This window comes from Labrus mixtus, chromosome 17, assembly GCF_963584025.1.
Source record: "Labrus mixtus chromosome 17, fLabMix1.1, whole genome shotgun sequence".
Lineage (NCBI taxonomy): Eukaryota > Metazoa > Chordata > Actinopteri > Labriformes > Labridae > Labrus > Labrus mixtus.
Window position 1 is genome coordinate 23,156,218 of NC_083628.1, and position 24,442 is coordinate 23,180,659.

At 39.0% G+C, this 24,442-nt stretch overlaps 1 protein-coding gene across 1 annotated transcript; it reads right to left on the bottom strand.

Moving 5' to 3' along the window:
* Nucleotides 1-1,962: 1,962 nt before the first annotated feature.
* adra1ab (adrenoceptor alpha 1Ab) lies at nucleotides 1,963-22,736 on the bottom strand. Its single transcript, XM_061061841.1, has 3 exons — nucleotides 22,604-22,736; nucleotides 8,741-9,965; nucleotides 1,963-2,675 (listed from the first exon to the last, which is right to left on the bottom strand). The coding sequence occupies exons 2-3, from the start codon at nucleotides 9,660-9,662 to the stop codon at nucleotides 2,203-2,205; spliced, it is 1,395 nt and encodes a 464-aa protein (XP_060917824.1). The 5' UTR covers nucleotides 9,663-9,965; nucleotides 22,604-22,736; the 3' UTR covers nucleotides 1,963-2,202.
* Between the last annotated feature and the right edge of the window lie 1,706 nt (nucleotides 22,737-24,442).

A 24,442-nucleotide genomic window follows, 5' to 3' on the forward strand; every position in this document is an offset into this window, starting at 1 on the left:
CTTGTCTATTTGTGGACCTCCTGTGTATATCCAAAGGTCCCCCATTTTAAAGTCCATCCATGACAAAGCAACAAATAAGACTTCATTTCCAGGAGAATTAAGGTTAAAAAATAAGTATTCAAAGCTCAATTCATCACATTGAGAAGAGATTCAAAGTAAAAACGTACATATGCATAAAGTCAAAATTTAGCTCGTAAATGTGTCTTCCAAATGCAGAGTTACAGAGAGTTACAGAGAGTTAGTCTATGTGTGTTCAAACCAAAAGATTAGAAAATATTTGCCCCTCCAGATACATCTGCTAAACAAACACTGTCATCTGATTTTAGTGAGTTTCTGTTTAATTTCTGTTTAAACAAGAATTACTGCCAAAAAATTACTGTCTTACAACCCAAAAAATAAATGGAAGTTCTTGTGTTTTAAGGTACATTTAGTAACTTTATTTGCACCAGTCGGTAGATTTGGTTTACAGTGAGCAATTGAAAAAAAAACAGGTCCAAAGTTTTACTAAGCAAGTCACAGAAATAGGCAGATCTAAAAAAGTAATAATGCATGTTTTGTCAAGTCTGTCTGCAAGAAGACAAGAAAGCAATCTCAAAATACTTTGTTGAAATGAAGTTGGATTAATGAAAATCTAAATGCTTCATGGCTTTGCAGACATTAAGCACAAATTTGCATCTGCTGTGAATTTGCATCTTGCTATTGACTTTCAATGTGATTTTGTTGCATGAAAAATGTAGTCACCCTATAGACTCGAAGTCATTAATCAGCAAAATGACAATGGTTTTCTTAATTTGGATTTGACAATAACAGTGAGCGGACCATTCTCTTTTTTTCTGCACTTTATACTTGTTTTGTCTTGCACCTGTATGCAATTTGCTTGGATGTACGCACACTGGTCTTTTTCTTTGATTCGTCTTTAAACCAATGTTTGCTAACAAGCTCCTTTATCAGCTAAAAATGCCAACATGTCAGTCATGATTTGTTTTTGTTTTTTACTATGAAGGCATCCGAAAACAGACAGATAGATACAAGTTACAGAGAGACAAAGACATCAGACATTTGCTGCTTAAGTTGCTCATGCATCACATATTTACCAGCAGGGTTAGCAAGAGAAAAATATGTCTCATGAGGACTGTTCTGGCAGAAAACAACGACATTCGTTCAACGACACCAGAAAAAAAGTTGACTTAAGATATGGCGGGCATTTCTTTGCAAGCCCTTTTAAGTTGAGTTTTTCATTTTTTTTCTATTAACACAATGAAGGGGGTTGCATACAGTACAGCCAAGTTAACAATCAACAAAGGTTCTTAGGAGTCATCCTGCAATAGTAGTCCCACAGGGCTCAGTCCTGGGTTTATGCGATTACTGTGATGTTCTTTGACTAAATTTAAATCCAGTTTATTCTTACTTGTTTTCCCACTAATACCTTTCTTCAGGATTAACACTTACTTAAAACAAACTCAAAAACAAACATTAAAGTTTGAAAGGGCTTGAATAAAGAGCTTTTGTTTGACATTCAACTGTAAGGTTTTACTGTTATACATTCAAAACCAAAACATCAAGTCATATTTCCCTTCCCAGCACACATTTTCTCTCTTTGACAGATATTTCATAATCAAAGCCTCCATTTTAAACTGAGGTCAAACATTTAATGCACAAGCACACCTCCACCGGCTTCCACCTTCTCAGAACTGTTGGTGAATGCTAATTACACCAGGATTTATTAGTTTCCCCCTCGGGCTTTGGTGCAATCTGCAGAAATGTCAACAATGTTTCAGGAAATTATTTCTCTGGAGTTTACAATGTCATCTCAATAAGACACTTTTATCTCATTTATTCCTTTCCCCTCATAGCACCCATGGCATCCAACATAATGTCCATATTTACAAAAAGGACAAAAAAAAGAGGTTTACATTTTTAGAAAAATACTCGACAGACTTTTTCTTGCATGTGCAGAGCTCTGTGAGGCCATTGAGAGAACATAAAAGTTTTTTTTGACATTCGAGGCATTTACCCTGACATAAAGCCTTAAGGCAGCAGAGTTATCGTCTGCATCTTCGGAGGCAAGTCACTATCAGCTAGCCTTGCCCCTGGGGGAAATAAATACATGTGCAACAGTTGAGCTTAAGTCTTTCCCCGAGGCATAGCTAAAGTTCAAGTCTGGTGAAAGTAAAACATCCTCTTTCTGCCTTAACATGCCAATCAAACAGCTTCTCCTGGAACGCCAAGAGAGAGGCGTAAGACCTTAGCTGATCCATGACTGGAGGGGTTCTGTGGTATCGATGTTCGATTCGCTGACAAACACCACGCCTTCAGCAGACTCTTCCTTTGGATTTGTGTCCTCTGAGCCTGATCCGCATCAAGGGAAGGCGATGAGGTAGAAAGTACCCTGCAACAACCCCATGAGGAGTCAGAGATACGGCTTTGGGTTGAGAGAACAGAGGTGTTGGACGTGGGACCCGGGCTGGATGAATGGGCGGTAATGTGTCCTTGTGGTTTGGCAGCTAATCCCCCCGTCCTCATGCAGCGACCTAGCAACACGTTGTGAAAGGCTTTCTTGAACTCCTGGCTGAAGCAGGGGTATATAATGGGGTTAATGCAGCTGTTGAGGTAACCCAGCCAGAAGGTTATCTTAAAGATAGTGTCAGAAGGCTTACACGATGGGAAGATGGATCCTGGGGAAAAAAACACAGACACTTATCAGAACACAATGCAAAGAAACATTATACCCCTTCAATGTTAAGTCTCACAGAGCTAAAGAGCACTTAGCACATTACCTGCAAACATTTTTTCTATACTTCTACTGATTCAGTTTAACCTTAGTGCTTCAGCTCACAATGTCTCTGTCAGATTTCAAAGGCTGGTTATGAAGGGAGACTTTTGCAGCCATGCTCTGAGATTGACATGTTTGACAATTAATATTACTGAACTGTTCAGGGGTTCACATCCATTGTTCAGGTTTATATTGCACTGTCTTTCAATCTTTTAAACAAGTGGGTCCCCATTGTTTGCTGTCAATTTCTGCCAGTGGTTTCAGTCCGTTCCACTGTGGCTGAAATCTAGCAGGAAACACAGCCTCACATATTCAAGTGAAAAAAGACAGCTAGCCTGTAAAAACCCATATCAAGTATCAAGTAAATTTTGTCAATAATGGTCCCAATAAGTGTAAGAGATAATAAATCACACATTTTTTGTCTTTAATAGACAAGTCAGACAGGATAGAGTCATTACAGTTGTCTAAATATGGTCATTTATTGGTTTGAAAAATCATATTTATTTACGTGAATACATCTTTGACTAAGAGAAATGCTGTTGTGTTTATCAAAAATAATATTAGTCTTTACTTTGAATGTTAAAAAGACTTGCCATAGGCCCTTCGCCTCCTGGAAACAGCTTTAACAGGCCCACCTGTCAAACAGACCAGGGGTCATATTCACAAAGAGGGGCTCCAAGTGACAAAATTCTAAAAAGAAATGGCATTTTCTAAGAATTTCCCCTTAAAGTAAGGACTACATCCTGGTAAAGATGGCAGTCATTCACAAAGCATCTAAGCCCTTAAGAGAGCTCCTATGGTGGGAAACTGTTAGGAGTATTGAGGAGGACTTTTAAGACTCTTTAGAGTTTCTCAAACAGACAATAGAATAGAGAAATGTTCTCCAAACACTACATGAAGAATGATTTTATTGAATCACAGTTAGGCCAACAGACACAAGTTATTTTTGCAGGTATTTCAATCCATCTGACTTTTTTCAGTTAAAAGTGAGACATACATAAGTTTCTCTACAAGTGGGTACCTCCACAGGTGCATCCAATCACTAATTAAGGCTCTTCACATTATGACATAACAATCAGCAGGTGAAGAAACCGCTACACAAGTGGGCATGTGATTTCAAACATTTTGTAGGCAGTATGTCTTTTTCACACAGATGATAATTTCATAGTGTTCATTTTTACACCATGTCTGACTAGATTCTAGGATTGACTTCTTGTCTCAATTATTTTGGATCAACCAATCACAGCTTCTGAAAAAATGTGTCATGTCTAAAAAGGGGGCCAACCACACCTACACATTAAGATAAAAGTTTCTGTCCCTACCTCGCTTAGAGTTGCTCTGAGAATGTTCCTGAATCACTCCTAAGCTAGGAGCTCTCTGAAAGGATTCTCAGAATGTTTGTGAATACGACCCTAGAGCTTTTAGAGGCAGCCTCAAGTGGACACTTGAGAAACTGCAGGTTTTTTTTTACACTTCCTTGTTGTCTTCAACTGGAGATCGCCACTAAACAAATCATTTGTTGGGTTTTAAATGCAAAATAAACAAAAAGACAAGAGTGTTGACTTTTTGGAAGTTCAAACAAAGTACAGTAAAGATGCTTTTTTTGTGGGGAACATGACAAAAAAAAGAATGAAAAAGTAACAAGCCTCTATCAAATTGGGTATTTCATCACAGAAATGTTAACAAGGTAGGTCAACAAAAAGCTGAGTAAGAACCCACGTGTTGCGACACAAACCATCTCATTGTCTGTGCCTTTTTGAAAAATGAACAGTAAATGAACTGAAAATCTTATTGCCCCATCAGTTATTTGATTACTGATCAGAAATCATGACCAAAGCTATAACAGTACGACTCAAGATGTGATACAAAACAATTCTCCATTATCTGTGATCCCATTACGTGATTCATAAAGAGCCACTTAATGGAGATACTGCTTCAACGTCTAATTGAATCAGATGTTCCTTTGCAATTCATTCCTACTGACTTAATTCAAATCTGTAGTGGAAATAATCTGCTCAATCTTACATTGCTCTTCTCTGAGGAGAAAATAGCAGCAGTTCAACTCCAGTCAGAGGTCTTTTTTCATGTACAAAACCTATTTTTATAAACGCAGCGCTTCACAGTGGCTTAAAATACAATATGAGACCATTGTGCAGCTGTCACTTTATTTTAAGAGCCTGATAAGGGTGTGCAGAGGCGTCAGTATCTGCATCTGTTCATCCAAAAACGTAGACATAAAACAGGAAGTAGGTGTGGCTTATACCGGAAGTGTGCTTTTTTAAGCTGTGAGTCATGTTATTGTAAGAGCGATGCAACTGATCTGCCATCAAAGCATCAAATTGATTTACGATTGGCAAATAGATAATAATGAAACATATTACTACCTCCTCATACTGTAAGTTAATCTGGTTCTCTCTCTCTCTTGTTTTTATTTGAAACTAGTTCCATGAACTGTGTGGACACTAAGTCAAAATTCAAAGAAGCATGATGGCTGTACATCTTACATGGATGAAAACTGACTCAGATAAAAGTTGTAGTTGCCTAACCAGGCTTACATCTGCCAATGCCTACCTACAGTAGCTGTTCCGTCTTTGCCTCCCTCCTCCTCAATGACTACGCATATACTCATAAAACTATAGTTACATCCAGTAACAATCCCTGATTGATATAGACTAAGTTTAAACTAAACAATAACTTTTTAAGCAGAGGAAAGGATCGGTAATCATACAGTTAAAAACTAAAAGTTCTTAATTAATTTTAAAGAAATCCGCCTGCCAGACACAAGGCTTCACTGCTGAACTATTAATAAATCCTCCCCTAATATGAGACAGTGATAAGACTAGCAACTGCCTGCCAGTAGAGACATTAGGTCGACAATATTTGACAACAACTTGAAAATGAAGGGAATTCACACATCCCACTAAAACAACAGTTTCTTAGCTTTATTTTGATGATTGTTGTGAAGGTTTGAGCCTGAGAACCGCATACTGTACTGTCTTGCAGCAACCAAGCAACTGCAGCCAAGTGCTTCAGCATAAAACAGGATTTCGATCTGAGGTGCTCAGGAGAAATACATAATGCAAAAGTCTGAGATATACTAAAGGAGGATTTGAAAAAACACACTATCATCGCTCAGAGCTTATATGAACAGTGTGCTGTGAGCCGTGAAGGTCTGTCTCAATTGAAATGCAGAGCTGCTCTCTTGATGACTTGCTGCCTTCAGAGGCTTGAGGGTGACAGGGGGATGCCTCCTAGCATTACAGCCCATTAGGCCACATGCTTGTTATCTATAATAGCTTTCTTAGGGCAGCACAATAGTTTGGTTCATTTCATATCGCAGCATAAGCCCATTCTGCTCCAGTGGTGTTTTGGTCTATTTGGTTACTTGTAATTGAATTTTTTCGATGTCTCCTCTGAGAGACCCGAGCAGCAGAGTTGAAACACAGCGAGGGACTCACTTGATGTTCTTCATCATGATGTGTTCAAAGGGGGAAAAAAAATCATTAAGTAACACGAGTCTGTGGATAACAATGGAGCTAAATCACAGGAAGGTCGCTGCTACATCAACCTATTCAATGTTCAGTTATATATTTTGCTATTGTTGCTACACAACCGCTTAAGTCAGATGTTCCAGACCGAAATATTTCAATAAAACCAGGCTCATGATGAACAGCCATCTGACGAAACTTTAGTTCTCTTTTTTTGTAAATAGTTATTTGACAATACATCATCTCTTTTTCTAAAGCTTTCCATAAATTATTAAAATCTCACTATAGGACGATGTTATAATCCTGTGTATCATTTTTTTACTTTAAAAGTATCCCAACATAGTCAACATATAAATCTTAAAGCTTCATTCTTAATGGTGTATGTCCAAAGGAACAATTGAAAGTACCAACATAAGGACACATTAAAATGCAAAGAAAGCTACTACTAGCCTGTAGCAACAAAGCCCAAATAATAAATATTAATACAAGTTCTGCTCTGACAAGGCAAATGCTCCCCTGCTCTCCATGACCTGAGCGAGCGCCTTCATCTGATGAAGACTGTTTGATAAAGCTCTGGAGAGAGTGGAACTGACTTTTATTCATTTAATACTATAATAACTTTAGTTCTTGTGCCATATTAAATGCTGTATTAAAAAAAGGCTGTTAATTTAACACATGCAGCTGATCTCAGTTTTAGTAGAGCTCCCCTTTTGTTTGTGATTGGATTTAATATTGGGCCTTAGTCATGAATGCACACAGGCATGAAAAAGAGAGAGAGAGATAAGACACACAGCCTATTATTTGTTCAGATAAAGCCTTTCATTCATCGTGTACAATAGACTGTTCCCTCCTTCAATAAGATTTCGGTGTGTGTAACCAAATACATGTTTCAGAAATAATCTCCCCATCTGTGAGCTGGGAGCAAACTGCTGACACACTACTATCCTTAAATACACGCTGGTCCCCCAATGACATTCACTTATCTCACTCTAGCAATAAGACTTATTGAACAGACTATTAAGATTCCAGATAAGGCTTCATAATGTCCTCTCTTACATCCATGATAAACATCACTGTTATCACGTCTTTTTGACAGACTGGCAAACTGGAGGTATAATTTCTTGGAGATATCAGAGCATCTGGCTTAGAGGACATTTGACTTTCCCTCAGCTCCTGATTTTTTTTTCACTTGAGCTTATATGAACAGTGAGGTTTGACTACAGAAAAAATGAATCATCTTTAACACGATGCTTTCCATTCAGTGTTTCTGCTTTCACTATTTGAATGAACCTGACCTCTACAGGAAATGAGTATCCAAGAAATCCCTCATGCTCTCATGATGGAGTGAATTCCTGATTAATTCATAATCCCTTCTAGATTAAAATAACACATTATTTCCTCAATAATTATGCATCAGATCCATCATAATATGTTCCCTATTCACACTGGCATAAAGTTTTCTGCCCATTTTGTTCATCTTTTTTTTATAGTAATTAGTATCTCATCGCATTCAGTTCACAGACATTTTGTAGAAACTGTTCCACTGAGAGATAAATGTGGGGAAATCATTTTGAATACCCATCAGGCTATTCAACACCACTTACTGCTGGTTCGTTCATTCAAAGATGTTTTATTTATAAGGTATGTCTAGCCCATTTTTGCCCAAATAGCAATATATAACTATCTCTACTTAAAAGTTTGCTGCATAAGAATCCATAATCACTTTGTAGTGTTTTGCCTAAACCATCCAAAATGGACATAACTAAATGTTACAGTGCTTCCTTCCTCTTCTGGATGAGAAGTGTTCTGACAACGTGATGTCCTGGCGGTTAATTCACGCCCCATGTGTAGAGGCATGTCAAGCTGGATTCTGACCTGTGGCTTCTTCCCCCACATGTCATTCCCCCACTCTCTCATCCCCATTTCCTACTCTATCCAATGAAGGCAAAACACCCCAAAAATAAATCTTAAAAACAAGTGCTGGGTTAACATTGGTAGAGATATTACCTCAAGAGTTATTGAAGACAAAAATAGCTCGAAAAGATGAAATTAAAACTGACTTACAATCATCACATGTCAATGTATCGATGCTATCGATGGAAAGTAACCTACCCTACCATCGATACAGTACCGTACCCTAGGTTAAGCTCATTTATGAGGAGATGTTTTTGTCACTTTTTGGTTAAAAACTTTTTTCAGCTGTCCAGTGTTTCAAAAGAGAGCAATAACAGATTCACAACTTAAAAGAAGAAGCTTTTTTATTGTCCTGGGGACAGATAATTTCAGATTCAGATAAAAAAAAAAAAAAAAAAGGATTTTAGAATTCTTGAGATAGGACCTTGTTTTTTTAGCAGACTGTCAGGGGTTTATCTTTGAGAGAAACAAGCTCCAAGCTTTTACACTTAATTATAGATGAAAAGGAAAAAAGCTTGGTTTAATGCCAATTCAAAAAATAGGAGAGTTTCAAAAAGGTACCTACCGATGGGTAAAACCAGAAAAAAAGGGAGCCAGCACAGAATGAAGCAGCCGACAACAATGCCCAGAGTCTTGGCTGCCTTCTCTTCTCTTGAGAACTTCAGCATCCTCGGCAGGGAGAACGTGGAGTGTTTATGCTTCTTTTTCCCCTCTTCATCGTCCTGTTTCTCTGACAGAGCAGCGTGTCCTCTGTGTATCCTCAGTGTCACCCCCTCTGTCTCCACCCCTCCGCCCTCACTGCCCTTCCTGAGGGTCTTTGTCTCTCTCTTTGCCACAATGTACACACGGCAGTACATGGCCAGGATGATGGCCAGGGGTATGTAGAACGATCCTAGAGCTGAGAACAAAGCATAGCCGGGCTCCTCTGTTATCCGGCACACTGTCTCGTCGTCTGGATCGGGCTCCTTCCAGCCGAACAGAGGCCCCACTGATATCGCTGCTGAGAGTCCCCAGAGAGCGGCTACCGCAGTCAGGCCTCGCCGTCCAGTCGCCATGGCAGGGTATCTCAGAGGGTAGCTGACAGCTAAGTAGCGGTCGATCGAGATCACGCACAGACTGAGGATGGAGGCGGTGCAGCAGAGGACGTCCAGGGCGGCCCACACGCTGCAGAAAGAGCGGCCAAACACCCACCTGCCCAGAGCCTCCGACGTGGCGGAGAAAGGCAGAACGGCGGAGCTAAGCAGCAAGTCTGCGGCGGCCAGGTTGGCGATGAAGTAATGAGTCACGGAGCGCCAGTGGTGGTGGAACAAGACCGACAGGATGACCAGGATGTTCCCAAGGACTCCGAACACAACAAACACCACCAGGAGCGTCCCCAACAAAACAGCCTTGGCAACATCCAGCTCGGGGAAGGCGGCGGAGCTGCAGTTCATGCAGGGATCAGCTGCAGAGGAGACGCTCATGTTCTCAGCAGGAACCATCTTCATGTGTTGGTTCAGCTTCAAAACTCCACCTTGCTCTTCTTTTTTTCTTATTTAGTAGTTAAAAGCATTTCCTACAACATAAACTGGTCTTTGAGGTTTTTTTTTTCCGCCTTGGCAACAGCAGCTCCTGCCATCTCCTTGCCAGTCACATGGCCTTTGTCAAGTTCCCTTGGCAGAATGTCAAGTTGAGGGAAAAGCACTGCCATAAATTGTCATGTTTACTCCGGATAAGCTTAATAGCTTGAATATTCCCCTTCTTAAGTGGCAGTCATGTTCAGACATGCTGAAAGGCTTTATTGAAGAAACCTGTCAAAACAAGGAAAGAGATGATTAATACCACATAGTCCAACGCTTTTATAAATACCACAAACAGGCTCATTACATTTACATGTGCTTTTCTGTTCTTCAGCGCTGGAGGAACAAAAACTCACACATTAATAGGACCCATTAGGGGAGATAAGTTGGTTAGAATATAACCACACAGCTACCAGTCATTACTCGAGGGTAACAGTATCACTCTGTAGTCGATGAAACCTCTTTGTTTGCAAATCAATCTTTTATTACAGAAGCCTTGACGTAAACAGAAGATAAGATACACTTGAGTGAACTTAAGCACTCCTCAAAGTTTCTTGAAAATATCTGAACAGGTTTCCCCTGAAATCTTCCTATTTGCATATTCACATTATGTACTTCCCAGTGGGAGGGTGGGGGGTCTCAAGAGGTAGGACATGACGTAAAAAAGGCCGATGATGAAACTAGTATGACAGTGTTTGCCTTTATATCTATGCCATGTGGAATAGCTTCAGGTGCCTTCATCCCCTTCAGTACAGACCATGCAGGAAGTGTGAGTAGTAAATATATTTGAAAAAATGAAGAACGAAAACATAAAGCATCTTAAATATGTGCACAACGATCGCACCTGTTGCACATTGCTTGTCATGGTTTGGTTTTGTTTTTCAGAGTTTAGATTTTCTTGTTTTAGTTTTTCTTATTCTTCTCTAGTGTTGCTTTTTTCCTGGTTTATTTTGTAATTTGTTATCCTAGTGGTTCTCTGTGTCTTCAGTGTTTTAGATTGTAGTTCTTGTCCCCAGTGTTTCTTGTGTTCATTCCTGCCTCTGTGTGTTTCCCTCCGGTTTTGATTGCTCTCATTGTCTTCACCTGTGTCGTTAGTCTCACCTATGTCTGACATGTGTCGACTACTCCTGTCGATTTACTCTCAGCGTTCCGTCCCTCCTGATGTCAGTTCATTGTTGTATGTTGGATGTCGGTCTATGTAAGTTGTCAATCTATGTCGGTCGTCATCTAACCAGTGTTTTCCTTGTGGCTCCGTGTTTCACCTTTTAGACATTTTTGAAAGTACCTTTTTGTTTGCCTTTTTTCGTCAAAGTAAAATGTTTTTGGTTTATGAACTTGGGTCTTGCTCTTCGTTTTCATAGTCCCCACCCACTAACATGGACGACTTTCCTGAATGTTACCTGCTGCTACTACTTGTTTCGTAGTGACTTTGTATTTGTTTTGTTTTCCTCCATTTTCTCACTCTGACTTTCCATCCACACACACACTCAAGTGAAACATGAATATACCCCTTTTCTGGCCTGTGCTCACTGTAATTGTCTCTTGTGTTGTACCGTAAGTGTATTGTCTCTTGTCTTGTAATAAAGAGAAAAAAAAAAAAAAAGCAGTATGTCATTCCCCAACCTCCCTCTCCCTCTATCCTGTCCTGTATCAAAAATAAAGGTCCAAAAAGCCTTAAAATAAATCTTTTAATTTCTGTGCATTTTCTGCATGCTCACATAGGCACTTCATGCAGAAGTTCTACTCTAGGGATGGCAGGAAAAAATTCAAGTTTCAAGTTGAAAAACTGCACATGCAGCTGAAGCGGAAAATGTCAAATTTCAGGAGCTTTGTGTTCCTGTTAAAACTATAGCCTAATGGTCGCCCCTGTTATCTTGCAAAGGCAACTAACAGACAATTACACACCCTTTTCATAAATATCTAATTTAAGTTGTACCAGGCTGCATCAATGTAAGCTATCAATTTAAAGAGATTGTGGAGGCCAGTGAGCTTCTGAACAGAAGCAGTTGTGAGAAAGGAAAATAACTGAAACAAGACGTAATCAAAAGGCATGGGCAGAGACAAGGACACTGTAGCACAATAATAATCCTTTGAGGGGGGGAGAAGGAAATCATCCATAGTGTTATGAGAAAACAAGCCTTTCAAGCGGGGGAATACAGAGGTAAATGATAGAAAGATCACTCTACTGAAAGACAAGACATTCAGCTGCAGTCTGTGATAGCTTCCTTTAAGGTCTTGTGACTTTGAGCTGTGCACTAACTCAACCTCCAGATGACAGGCCAGGAATTGAACCTTGAGGAAGGCACTTTATTACGGGCGGGGAAAGCTTCAGCCACTGATAGACCCACTCAGTACCACTCTCTGTGTACGTGTTTGAGATCTGGGATGTCACTGAGCGAGATAAACGTGGTGAGGGAAGAAAAAAAAAAAAAAGCAGATGCAATAAAGCCTTTGGAGAGCACGGTCATGCTTGTCACATGTTCCTGCATCGGATCAAAGGCTTCCGCTAGCTGCACAACCCACCACAAGGCGGAACAAAATCCCCCCCAAATAAACACTTGATGGGGGGATGGAAACGATAGGCCTGGGTATCTCAGATTGTTCTTCCTGAAGAGCTAAACGAGGTGATATTTTAGGATACATTTTCACGCGTAATGACATTTCTGTGTGGTGAAGTGTCTGCACATATAGAGATTAGCTGCATCTGAAAAGTTATTTTTTTCTCAGCCCACCTGTGTTTGAAGACTACACTGCAAAGTGTTGGACAAGAGATAGATTTACATGATCCAAGGCCGTATGGAGGACAACATTTTAGAAAGTTAAAACCAAAATAACTTCAATCTGTTGTGCTTTTGTTTTATTTATTCAGCACTGGACAACAAGTGTCATGGTGGAGCAAACCTTTCTTATTTTAGCAATAAGATTTCCATGAGGTTGAAAATGGAGAGCAGCATGTCTGGGACAGGTGACACATGTTTGACCTCAAGCTGCCAGGCTGATATATTTTCTGTACAAGTGCTGTGCCAGCCTGTTCTCAAATCTTAAAAAAGACGTTTGATAAGTGGCCTAACTCCAACATTGTACAGTGTCTACATATAACATCATTTCTGGACAATGTCGTCTAGCTTAATTAAGCTCAGCATAAGTTCAAGCAGGAAGAATGTTTCATACATTCATTCGTTAGTCATCATTCATTCATGTCTTCCTGCCTAGCTGATTAGGGGCATTAAAGGTATAATTTGTATAATTTGATTACAATGTTTATATTAAAATTAGGGCTGGGCAACGATTAAATGTTTTAATCGCGTTAATCGCATGAGTTCCTGTGATTAATCACGATTAATCGCATTGTTATACGCAAAATCCAATAATGAATTAAAAAGTAGTGTATAGCGCACTTTTATTGTAAATGTACTTCTCAACTTAAACAATGTAATCAAAGCAAATAAATACAAAACTAAAGCTTATTGCATTCATTGCAGTCTGGACGCAGAGTGTGTGTGGGTCTCCTCTCTGCTCTCTGACTGCAGCTGGGTCTGCTGCGCGAGGCTACACTGACAGCCTGTGAGAGCTTTTGGAAGGGGGAGGGGCTTACGGCAGCACCTGCTGCTCGTTGAGGACAGTAACTGCAGAGCAATATGTGCTTTCACATCAGTTTCTTACACCAAAAAAGTCGCTAGAGTTGTCGCTAGTAGCTGTTGACAAAAAAAGTCGCCAAGGGGGTTTGGAAAGTCGAAAATAACGCGTTAACGTGCCCAGCCCTAATTAAAATATGTATTTTTTTGTTAAATACCTACTTAACCTCAAATATTTTCAACAGTTATCAAAGCCAGAGAAATATGCAACTCTTTAGTTGTAATGGGGCATGTAGTGTGGTGGCGGCCGCCTTGACACACACAAAATGTTTCTCATTGCCAAGGAAACACTGAATGTTACTTCAAAGACCACTGCATTAGGAAACGGGAACTGCTACTGAAAGCTGCCGTACAGTTGCTGTATCAATCAATCAATAAATCATTATTTGTATAGTGCCAAGCCAATTCATAACAAGTGTTAACTTGAGATGCTTTACAAAATGGGATAATATGCAAGGGGGGTAGCAGAGAGAACTCCCATGATTCCCCGCCAGCCTTGACGTCATCTTTTCTGTTATTGTTTTGATTGAGAGCCCCTTGACGGCAGAATTTCGATACCGTGTTTGACTCTTTCACTACTAAACCAACCAGATTCTGTGACAACCTCCATCGACCAATCATCCCGCTGCTCTCTTATTTTAAAGTCTGTTCTCTTCTGCTGTCAGTTTGTCTTCAGTTTGACCACTGTGACTCTCCTCCACTCAGTCACCTCCTCAGCCCACTCCTCATCACGACCTGCATACTCCCATCACCACCACCAGTGTCTAGACTCCAACAGTAATGTCTCCTTCCTGCTGTCCACCTCACTACCTGTTCCTTAGTACACGATGAAGACATCACGATGGAGTCTAACTGCCAAAGACATTGCACATTTTCTCTTTTTCCAAATGCTGAAATTAAATGACTGTTAGTTAATAATTAAATATCTCCAGATTGAAATATTTAGATGTGGAGAAGAAGTCTGGTGAGGTGAAATAATATTGTAATGGTGATATATCAGTGATTCTTCAGATAAGGGACAAAACAGGTTTTGATTTTAGAAAAAAATATTTTGATAATTTTCAAAATACATGATTACATTTCTGTTAAATGGTGTTTCGTCTATCCAAACATGTTTTGGTTCAACCTCCCAGTTGTACATATTTAATATAAACTGTATGTTTGCAGGATCACCACTTGATTTTTGTCAACACCATCAGAAATATTAAAATACTTGAAACATTTTTTTAAATGATCTTGTCAAAAATATGTTCACTCATCAGATCACCCCTAATTATGCACACAGGTCTTGAAATCAATAAAAAAAAAAAAAATTAAAGCCAGAGAAGTCAATGTTTAATGAATATCATTGAAATTTCATAGATGAATTACATTTGTCTTTAACCTTCAGACTTAACAGTAACATTTTTAAGCATAAAAAATACACATGAACATTAGAAATGTGTAAGTCTCTGAACAAATATCCTTCATGGAATAAAACAGATGCACTTTTTAAAGAAATACTACATAAAGACTATATGACGGAGTTGACAAGCCATTAACGGAGTTGACAAATTAAATTTGCAGAACGATAAAATGATCATGAACTGGAAAAATCTCATTCAAAATGTCTTCTGAACTCTCACAAAACTCTAATACTGGAATAAATGAAGAAAATGTGACGTTATTATTCTTTTCTTGAAAAAGGGCTCAAAAATTGAAAAAAATAACTGGAAAATAACTGGAACTGAAAAAAAGCCTTGTATTCTTTTAAAAAACAGATCTCACTGACAAACTAATTCTAAATCATTGCATGTGAGCATCTCTTTGAAGTTGAGTTTAAACACCAGGTAAGAGATGATTCAGGTGTTCCCCTTCAATGAAATCCATGACCTCAGGAGATGTGTGATATATTTCCCTGGTGCTGCTTATACGAACTGGGGAAGATGGCTCACTCAGCTTAACCATAATATCTGGAAACGGCACAAAGCAGATATCCGGTCGTCCTTGTTTTTGCTGGAAACGGACATTTGGCCCATGAGGATGAAAAAATTCAACTTGAACTCTTGATGATGCTCATGATGCTCTGGGTCAACTGCTAAGGCTTTAGCCAGCCACCATACAGGTGTCATACATGGTGTCATACATGACAACAAGCCAATCTTCACTCTGGATATCATTGGGGCCTATTCCAGTTGCTGTGCCCTCAGGTCCTCCACTGGGTTCTTTCTCCATGGCCTCCATCAACATCGCCAGAGGACTCTGTACTGCAGTGGCAGGGACATCTGAATCCTTAGGGATGCCATCCCAAGCATGGGTAACTGGACTGAAGCAGGGGCAAATATGTAGCTCATTGCAAAAACATGACATGTGCCTACAATGGATGACATTCCCCTCTGCTACAACTTGATGGATCTTCCTTGTTCCTGGGATAGATTTCAAGGGTTGCACAAGGAGATTGTCATAAGTCTTGAAGCTATCGCTGGTGACAAGTTGAAGTTTTATGCCACGTAGGCTGTTGGAGACCTTGTCATAAAAGTCCTTGTCATCAACGATGTTCTGATCTCTAAGAACTGTACTGTCAGCACATCTCTTCACTGTTGCTCCAATGCCATCAGGGGCACCCTTGCCATGTGATGTTGGAAAAAAATTCCAAGTTGCATTCTTGAATCCAAGCCGGGGAGGGACAGCACAGAGGAGGAGAAAGTTCTTTTTGTTTTTATACTGTTTGCTTGGACCATCTGACCAAAAGTGTACTGTCTCAACATTTGGAAATCTTGCATGAATATCTGTCAGGATTTGATGCATATGTGTCCAGATGGCTGCAACATCCTGGCGCTTGGACTGAGAGATGGTGCAGAATCCTGCCTTTTCATGCTTGGTGTGGAACATGCCCGTATGAAGTGTGATCTGTGGAAGGTTTTGACCATAGTGACAGGCTTGTATTTCTGAGGCATATTTACATTTCCAGGCCTCAGAGAAGTCCACATGCACAATAACGGTGGTATCATCACAGTTAGTTATCATGTTCCTGTACTCTTTGGTTTGGTTTTTCACCAAGTGGACATGGGTGGTCGTCTCATTTTTTAGTTTGTCTTGGTAGAGAATCATAAGCTCTGATAGAGTACGAGTGTGTTTCACCAGTTTCGTGTTGAAGTGAACTCCAGCTTCTGTTTGCTCCTCAATGCGCTTCCACTGCTCCCATTCCACTTGTGTTTTCCCTAGCTCTGCAGAAAGACCTGTATATTTGTTTTGGCATCGAGAGCAGGTGCATAAAAGACATGATTCACTTGCTGGAGAACAACACACAAGATGGAAACTCTCTTCAAGTTTGGTAGTTGACACAACATTGTGGGACTTCAAGACCTCAAGCATCAACTTTGCATTCTCATGGTACTGACATTGACATGTCTTTCGATCAGAGGCTTTTGGGGGTGTGATGTAAAATGGGCGCAATGCACAGAAAGATGAATAACTAAGCCTTACATCTTGGTTCTGGTGGAGAAATGCAGTGTGAAGGTTTAGTATTGTGTCGGTCAGAATCATCCTTTGATGTTTTACTTTCTTCCTAGTGATGGTGTCTTGTTTGTCTGTAGTTATCCTTGCATTGTTTTCCAAAAACGTTTGGACATTATGGGAGATAGTCTTAAGGAATGAAGGCTTCCTTTGGTTCAGTAACTTTTCTCTCAGTGTTTTATATGTCAAGCCAAATTCATGAACCTGGTGCATCAGTCAATATTTCTTGAGAATTCTGCCAGACAACGCCAGTTGTGGATGCTGTGATGCAAGCTTGCTTCTTTTTTGAGGAGCATTTCTTCTCAGCTCTGCAGTCATTGCATGGTGGAAGAGCAATGACCTTTTTATTAAAGGATTTCTGAGTCTGCTCCCTTCAAGCATCTTTTCAGTCTGGGTCCGAGGCGAGTCTTGAGCATTCTTATGAGTGGTGCCTTCCTGAGTGTGCTTTATGCTTTTAAGTCGTTTTCTCAGCTTGTCAGCTTCTTTTGCCAATTTATCATGTTTGTCTGTCAATGCTTTAATCTCTCTGGAATGTCTTTTTCTGGTTTTAGCTCTCTCCCTCAAACCAGCATACAGTTGCCTGTTGCTCCTCTGCTCCTCAACGCTGATGTCTAAAGGACTCTCTGGCGGAGTATCTAAATCTTGCTGCCTTTCCTCTGCTCTTTTCTTTCGTTCTCTTGATTCTTTCTGTGCCTGTTTCCAATACTTTCTCTTTCGCCTCTTTGCTCTCTTTTCCAAATCATTGATCTTTTTAATTTTGCCCTTATCAACCCTGTTTCTCCATCTTTCCCTCTCCTTTGTCAGGAACTCCTCCTTCAGCTCAGGCTGGCTATTAAGTTTTTCTCTCCTTCTCTTTTGCTCCTCCACTGACAACTTCTGTCTAGCCATTCTAGCCTGAAATGCATACCATTCTGCAATCAGTTCTTTATTATGGATAAGCATGCAACACTTTATTACATATCAGGTTGAGAGACAACTTCAATGAAATTCAGTTAAACACATTCAAGTAGGCTACTGTACATCAAAACTAGTTTTGAAAGTACAATAGCAAGAAAATGCATAGGAAGTGATATTATTGATTTTAACTACATTAAAATGCTTAAATTGGACACTAAAATGTCATTAGTCAACACCATCAGACAAAAATTTTGATGGTGTTGACGTCTGATGGTGTTGACAAAATAGCACATTTCTCCATATATCACACATGATTCTTACAGGAGCCATCTTGTTTTTAACATCTGTTGGTCATGACCCAGTTAATCTATATAAATTAAGGCTATATTGCAGACAACTTTACACAGATGTTGACTTTTAGTCATTTTGGAGTTGATATGCTATGGTTGTGACACATGCACATTAGTAAATAGATATGAAATACAAAGTATTATTAAAAACTTACCAGAGCTAAAATTTTCTCATGGCATAAGGAAAACCAGGGAGGAGGGAAAGGGGTCCTTTGAGATATTGCTGCCCTAAATTATCCTGATTTTTTTCCCAATTTAAAAAAAGTCTGACGGTGTTGACAAAAACTCCGGACACATGTTCATTGGACCAGAAAGTACATAAAAAAAAATTCAAAATTGTTTTTTTTAATGCTTGTGAAATAAATACTATACTATTTACAACTAATAATGATAAAGTTAAATTTTATATTACTTTTTGGACTTTTTAAAGTATTATAGTGTGACGAGATCTGCTCCCGGACATGGGTTTTTCTAAGCACTGGTCACATATCATATCATTTAGAATAAAAACAAAATGTAAGACAACATCAAAACATACTTTGTTGTGCTACTTTTCCTGTTTAGGATTTTTATTATATTTTTTAAATATATTTTGCATATTTTAGCTAAAAAACTGTAATGTATGTCACGGACATGTTTTGTCCCAGTCCTCAAGAAGCACTGTTATGGTTCAAACAAAAACAGGCTTCCAGGGATGATTCATTTTTGAACGAGTCAATGTTGACTTCTTTCACAATGATTTATTTTCAAGTTGCCTTATTGTATATTAGCTAAGTAATATACAGAATGAAAACGAGTTACCTCAAACAAAGGTAAGGTTTGTCTGTAATTTGTACGGATCCAACGTAAAAGTATGTCAGACAATATTCACTGTCTTTTCTGAAACCTAGAACCAGGGACGTATTGTGCTTAAACCTGACGAAACTTTAACTTTTTTTTACAATATTAACCACTGATAATGATGGTGGATGGATTGTCAGGGAGTTTGGTTTTTAGAATATAAATGGATGACACTTTGGGATACTTCTAGCTCAGTCTAAAACTTGACTCACAGAGTCCTGGACGTGTCAAAAACAATCTCAGAACTCCTCAGCTTTTGTCTGATGGAGATATAAACCTCTGGCGCCATTGTCTTCTGACAGTGTTGTTTCTATCGACATATTTCAAGGCTTAGGGCTTCAAGCTGCTGTTTTGATGAATTTGGAGTGAGAACATGTTGCTTCCTCCCCACACTGAAAACATGAAGCTCACTCACTTGACTAAAAGCACCCCTGCACGTCTCAGCTTCATGTTGAATTCATGCATATATCAGTATAGAAGTATGAGGGCGTCAACAGCGTTGTGACAAAATGATGAATGAGTGTAAGGTGTGTTAAATGACCTTTTCAGTCTCTGCCGCTATCGATGCTTTCCATTTCCCTTCTGGCCCCATCCTGTGATATTTACGTCTCATGTATAATTTGTTTCTTGTGGGTAAGGAGGACTTCAGGCAAAACGCAAACATTGTTGAGTTGCTTATGTTCTGACAAAAGAGCATGTGCAGTCATGACATATCAAAACAAATGATCTGATTCATACAATACTTGTAAGTCAAGAGCATGTAAAGAAAGTCTGTTCCAAGACGAAACAGAAATGTCACAATTCACATTAATATGTTGACCTGTTTCCTACAGGAAGTGAAGCATCAAAATGCCGAAGTGTTTCATCAATCTACCCTTTTAGAGTATTCAGAATAGATTAATTTTAAAGGTCATGTATCAGTCAAAATGTCAAATTACTCACTCCTTCTAGTATCTCAATCTTATTTCAAATGTATAAAAAATACATTTATTATTTATAAATTCATTAAAAAAATGGAGCAGATATCAATGCCTGCTGTCCAACATAGAAAGCCATATATATATATTTTATATCATCATGCCCTCTTACCTCATGGATATACAGCTGGTTACAATCTAACAATATCATATATACTTCAGCATCCTTTGCACTCTTTACAATTGCACAATTGTCCTATTGTGTTACTGACTACATACTGGGCAAATATGTATAGGATAGGATACTTTATTGATCCCCAGAGGGGAAATTCAGGCGTTGCAGCAGCACAGACAAGTAAGGTCATACAAAATACACATTAAACAGAATAGATTAGATAAGATAAATAAAAATAGGGGGTATATACAAGTACAAAATGAATGATGAAGTTAACTATGCATGGAATTGAGACAGTATGTGCAGAGAATGGCAAGATAAAGTGACAAGTGATGATTAAAGTGACTTGGTATGATAAATAGCAGCAAGTAATGTTAACAGCAGAGAAGAAGGCAGTGTTGTACCACAGTAATGCAGAGTGCAGTTATATAATTATATAATATAATGTAGTATAATATAATATAATATAGTGCAATATGAACAATATAGTGTAATATAATGAAATGTAATATAGACTAATATATATAATAAAAATGTACAGTATATATATGTATAGTGCAGCACTTTCATGTGTACACCTGGATATGTTGTTTTGGTTTCACTGACAAGCTGCATGTATGTCTGTAAACGTACACTGAAGTCAAATTGCCCATATGTATAAAAGCTGGTCAATAAAGCAGACTCTAAATGTAAATCTGATCCAATATGGCCTGAGGGCATTTCATTCAGCTGACCAGCAGCTCATTCATACAATGTGGCTGCATGCAGCTCACAGACAACAGCCTATTGGATTAAAAGCCACCAGCGGATACCATTACACCCCCATTTACATTTGAAATCCAAGGGTACTGCTCATTTTATTCCATTATGAGATCTCATGGGGAGATGGCGCATTACCCTTGAAGAAACTTTCCCGTTAGCCTCCTCAGCACGAGTGGCCATTAGAGAAGTGAAACGAGTCAGCCAAATAAATCTCTGATTGGATTCATAATTAGGATTTTGTTTTAGGAGAGAGTATATTAGCAGGATTATTAAATGGCTTAATGTAGCCTGACCGCGGTGGTATTCAATCAGAGCTGCAGCTCATGAGCATGTGACAGCCTTTTTTTATTTCATGGGTGCATAATATTAACGATAATGTTTCGTCTGGGCAGCAGAGGAGACGGTCCTGTTCGAGCTAAAGCACCACATGATGATGAAACAACAATGAATTATGTCGCAAGAATCTATATATTCATAATATTTTGTGAGACAGTCATCACAGTCTGTAGAACGAAAGATTGAAGTTTCAGCATCGTGTTTATCTGGATCACCTGTAACCGTTCTGATTTATTGCTACATGCTTATTGCTGGGCACAAGGACTGGACTGTAATACAATTTGATAATTAATTCAGCAATCGACTACTTGTTGAATGTAACTCTTTTGTGTTTAGTTAATGCATTGACATATAATGCTAGAATTTAGTGAAGAAGCTAATCACAAGTCCCTGTGGCCGTATAGACACCTTTACATAGAAGGTTTTGTCCAACCATTTCCTTTAAAATCCATACATTACAGTTCTGTGGTCATGTTTTTTCAAGAAAATCTATAGCCTTTTGCTAAAACAACACCACTGAGCAAATTCATTGATTTCCAATATTTACATGGATCAGCCTCCTTTAAGTCACGTCTTCAAATCAATGCATTCCATCATCAACCTTTATCAAATGCATGCACATGAATCTCCTTGTCATGAGGATCTGTTCTGCTGCCAGCCTAGGCCTCACAACACTTCATTTATCAATCGTTTTCCACAAACACTGTAGTGTAACTGTTCCTGTCAGGTCTCTGAAGCAGTGCAGTATATCATGATGAATGACTATGTGTGAAGTTCATTTCTGAACTGCTGCTTTCTCTCGCTGGGGAAACAGTCAGTCCTGGAAGTTCATAATTCAAAACCTTCAAATCATTATGTTTGATCAACCTTGAACACGAGCTGCACACTGCGGAAAGGACATTTAAGTGTTTTGTGCTTTCATCCATTGGAACACGTTTTATTGCTAGTGTGTTTATCCCCAGATGTAATGTGTAATTCTCCTTGGCTCAAACCAAGAGCCTTTGCAGTCTCCTACAACTATAACCATTTATCATGTTCTTTTAAGTCATCAAATATTTACATTTCCATCCTTTGCTCAGTATGCAACATGTACCTGTTGATGTAAATCATCTTACTGTAAAGCTAATTAAGGCTGGAAAAGGAACGAGATAAATAGTTTTGTTTTGACAGAAAATGAAACATTTTTGTCTACTTTTATCATGTTTGAACACTTTTGAAATATCCAGGGACTAATCAAACCCTGAATATCTAGCTGCATGAAGTAGCTTTTCTATTGATGAAAAAAAAAGCAATTTTCACAATGTTCTCATCAAGCCTATTAAAAAAACAATCATCACACTCTACTTGATTAAAAATAATCAAAAACAATCATAATTAACCGTTATGGAAATTAAATGCCAATCAGTCTTTGAGGTAAGCTGTTTGATGATGAGAAGGGGGGGGGGGGAGAAAAGTGTCTTACCTTAATCAGAGCACGCGCACCTCTCTTGCAAAAAGAGGGGGATAGATTCAGCTCAGTTTGGTCTCAAAGCAGTCATGCATATTCGGTCCTCCACAGACAGCGCGACTGCTCTCCTCCCTCCCTGCTGCCGTCGCCCTGCCTCCTCTGGTGAGAGAGAAAGTCACAGTGGACCACCCGGCCTGATCCACCCACGCCCCGCCCCCGGCACGAGCCGCTCGCAACTTTAATTAGCGAATGTTCACGAGCCCTCCTCATTTCTTTACCTACTGTGAGTGAGCCGCTCTGAGCCAAGTGAAAAGCTATTGTTACTGTGTGATCATTAACCCTCAATAGGATATATGAGGCAAACTTGGAAGTTTGAGGAAGGTTTTTGATATTTGCATAATAGAAGGTCCACAAAACATTTAAATAATGAAACTTAGGATACAAAAACGAACATTCAGTATATGTTTTCTTTCTTTTAATGATTTAAATAACATGTACTTCATTGTTGTCTTCATATTTATCTTAAAATGCCAAAGGAATGGAAAATACATAATAAAACCATACACTACAAATTTAGCCAACTCCCTCTTTTTGTAAAGCTCTATATGACTATTAGCCTAAACTACATCAGTGAGTTACAGGATTTCACTAAGTGACATCCACCTTCATATGCACTGCACTTATATTTAAGTGGATTACATATGCCTCACCCTGTGGCTCAAAATACTCCTTTGCGCAACAAAGTCATATGCATCTAAGAATAGTCCTCAACAAAGAGACCATTTTCTCTGGGGGATTTCCTAAAACCTTAACTGAAAAATAGAAGAAGAAAAAAAAATCACCAAATCAATTTTTAAAAATGAACACATACATACAGTATTTGTTGCCTATTTAAGACGTTATGTCTTCAATAGAGAACAAAATTCTTGGAAATGGCTGCTAAAGACATAAATATAATGATCCTAACAATATTAGTCCAACCTCCTTATTCTTATTGGTTTAGTATGATTTGATTTTGGTGACCCTCTGACCTTTTGTTCAGCTTCACAATCTTTTAAATGAGCAACAATGTCCCACTTGACAAGTTGAGACAGAAGAACTACAAACTTCAAACACTTCAAATGATTCTTGTTCCTTATAAGCACAACGTCATGATTGTTGGATGTTTGTTGTTCATCTGGAGAAAAAGGCAGAAGGAGTCTGATAGTGATGCAGTGCTGCAGAATCTGGAAGGGACGAGGTTAGTGCCTGAGTGTGGCACTCAATCCTACAACAGCAGATGTTGATTTATTTAAACCTTTAAACCAAGAAGACATTTCAGTTGTCTTAAAATAATAGAAATTTGGCTGGATTATCTTGGAGGACTTATTCCCCAGATTCACTCAAAATGGAACAGCTGCATTTACTTTAATGCTAAATCATTCACTGTATACATTCACCTGAACATGGACTACAGTGCTTTAAAGGACCCTGCCCTGTTTCAATGTGATATATGTCAGCAGAATTATCTCAATCTTAAGTGACAATTATCATTACTTTTCTGGTATATTTCTGGTGAACAAAAAACTGGTGGACACTTAAAGCTTAAACCCCAAAAACATTGGACCAAAACCATTGCCATTCATCTGTTGCCTTCCTCACAACTGCTCCTGCAAAGTTGAAGCAAACTGTTTTGGGAGATGTCAGCCAGAAGAAAATAGATACCTGCAGCTCCAGGGCCTGAAGGTAATGGCTCTGTTGTGGAGCTGCATGTCTTAACTTTGTTGAGAGATACTTAGGCAGACCCTGAACAGTTTTTTGGGGGGATCCAGTACATCACCACTACCTCATGGTTGACAAATAAGTCGGGTTATT

What these genes read in the sequence shown, in the direction of transcription:
- adra1ab (XM_061061841.1), bottom strand. Translation starts at nt 9,662, where the DNA reads ATGAAGATGGTTCCTGCTGAGAACATGAGCGTCTCCTCTGCAGCTGAT. An exon ending in TTTTCTGGTTTTACCCATCG is followed by an intron (nt 2,676 to 8,740) that starts GTAGGTACCTTT and finishes TTTTTTCCCCAG; the next exon opens with GATCCATCTTCCCATCGTGT.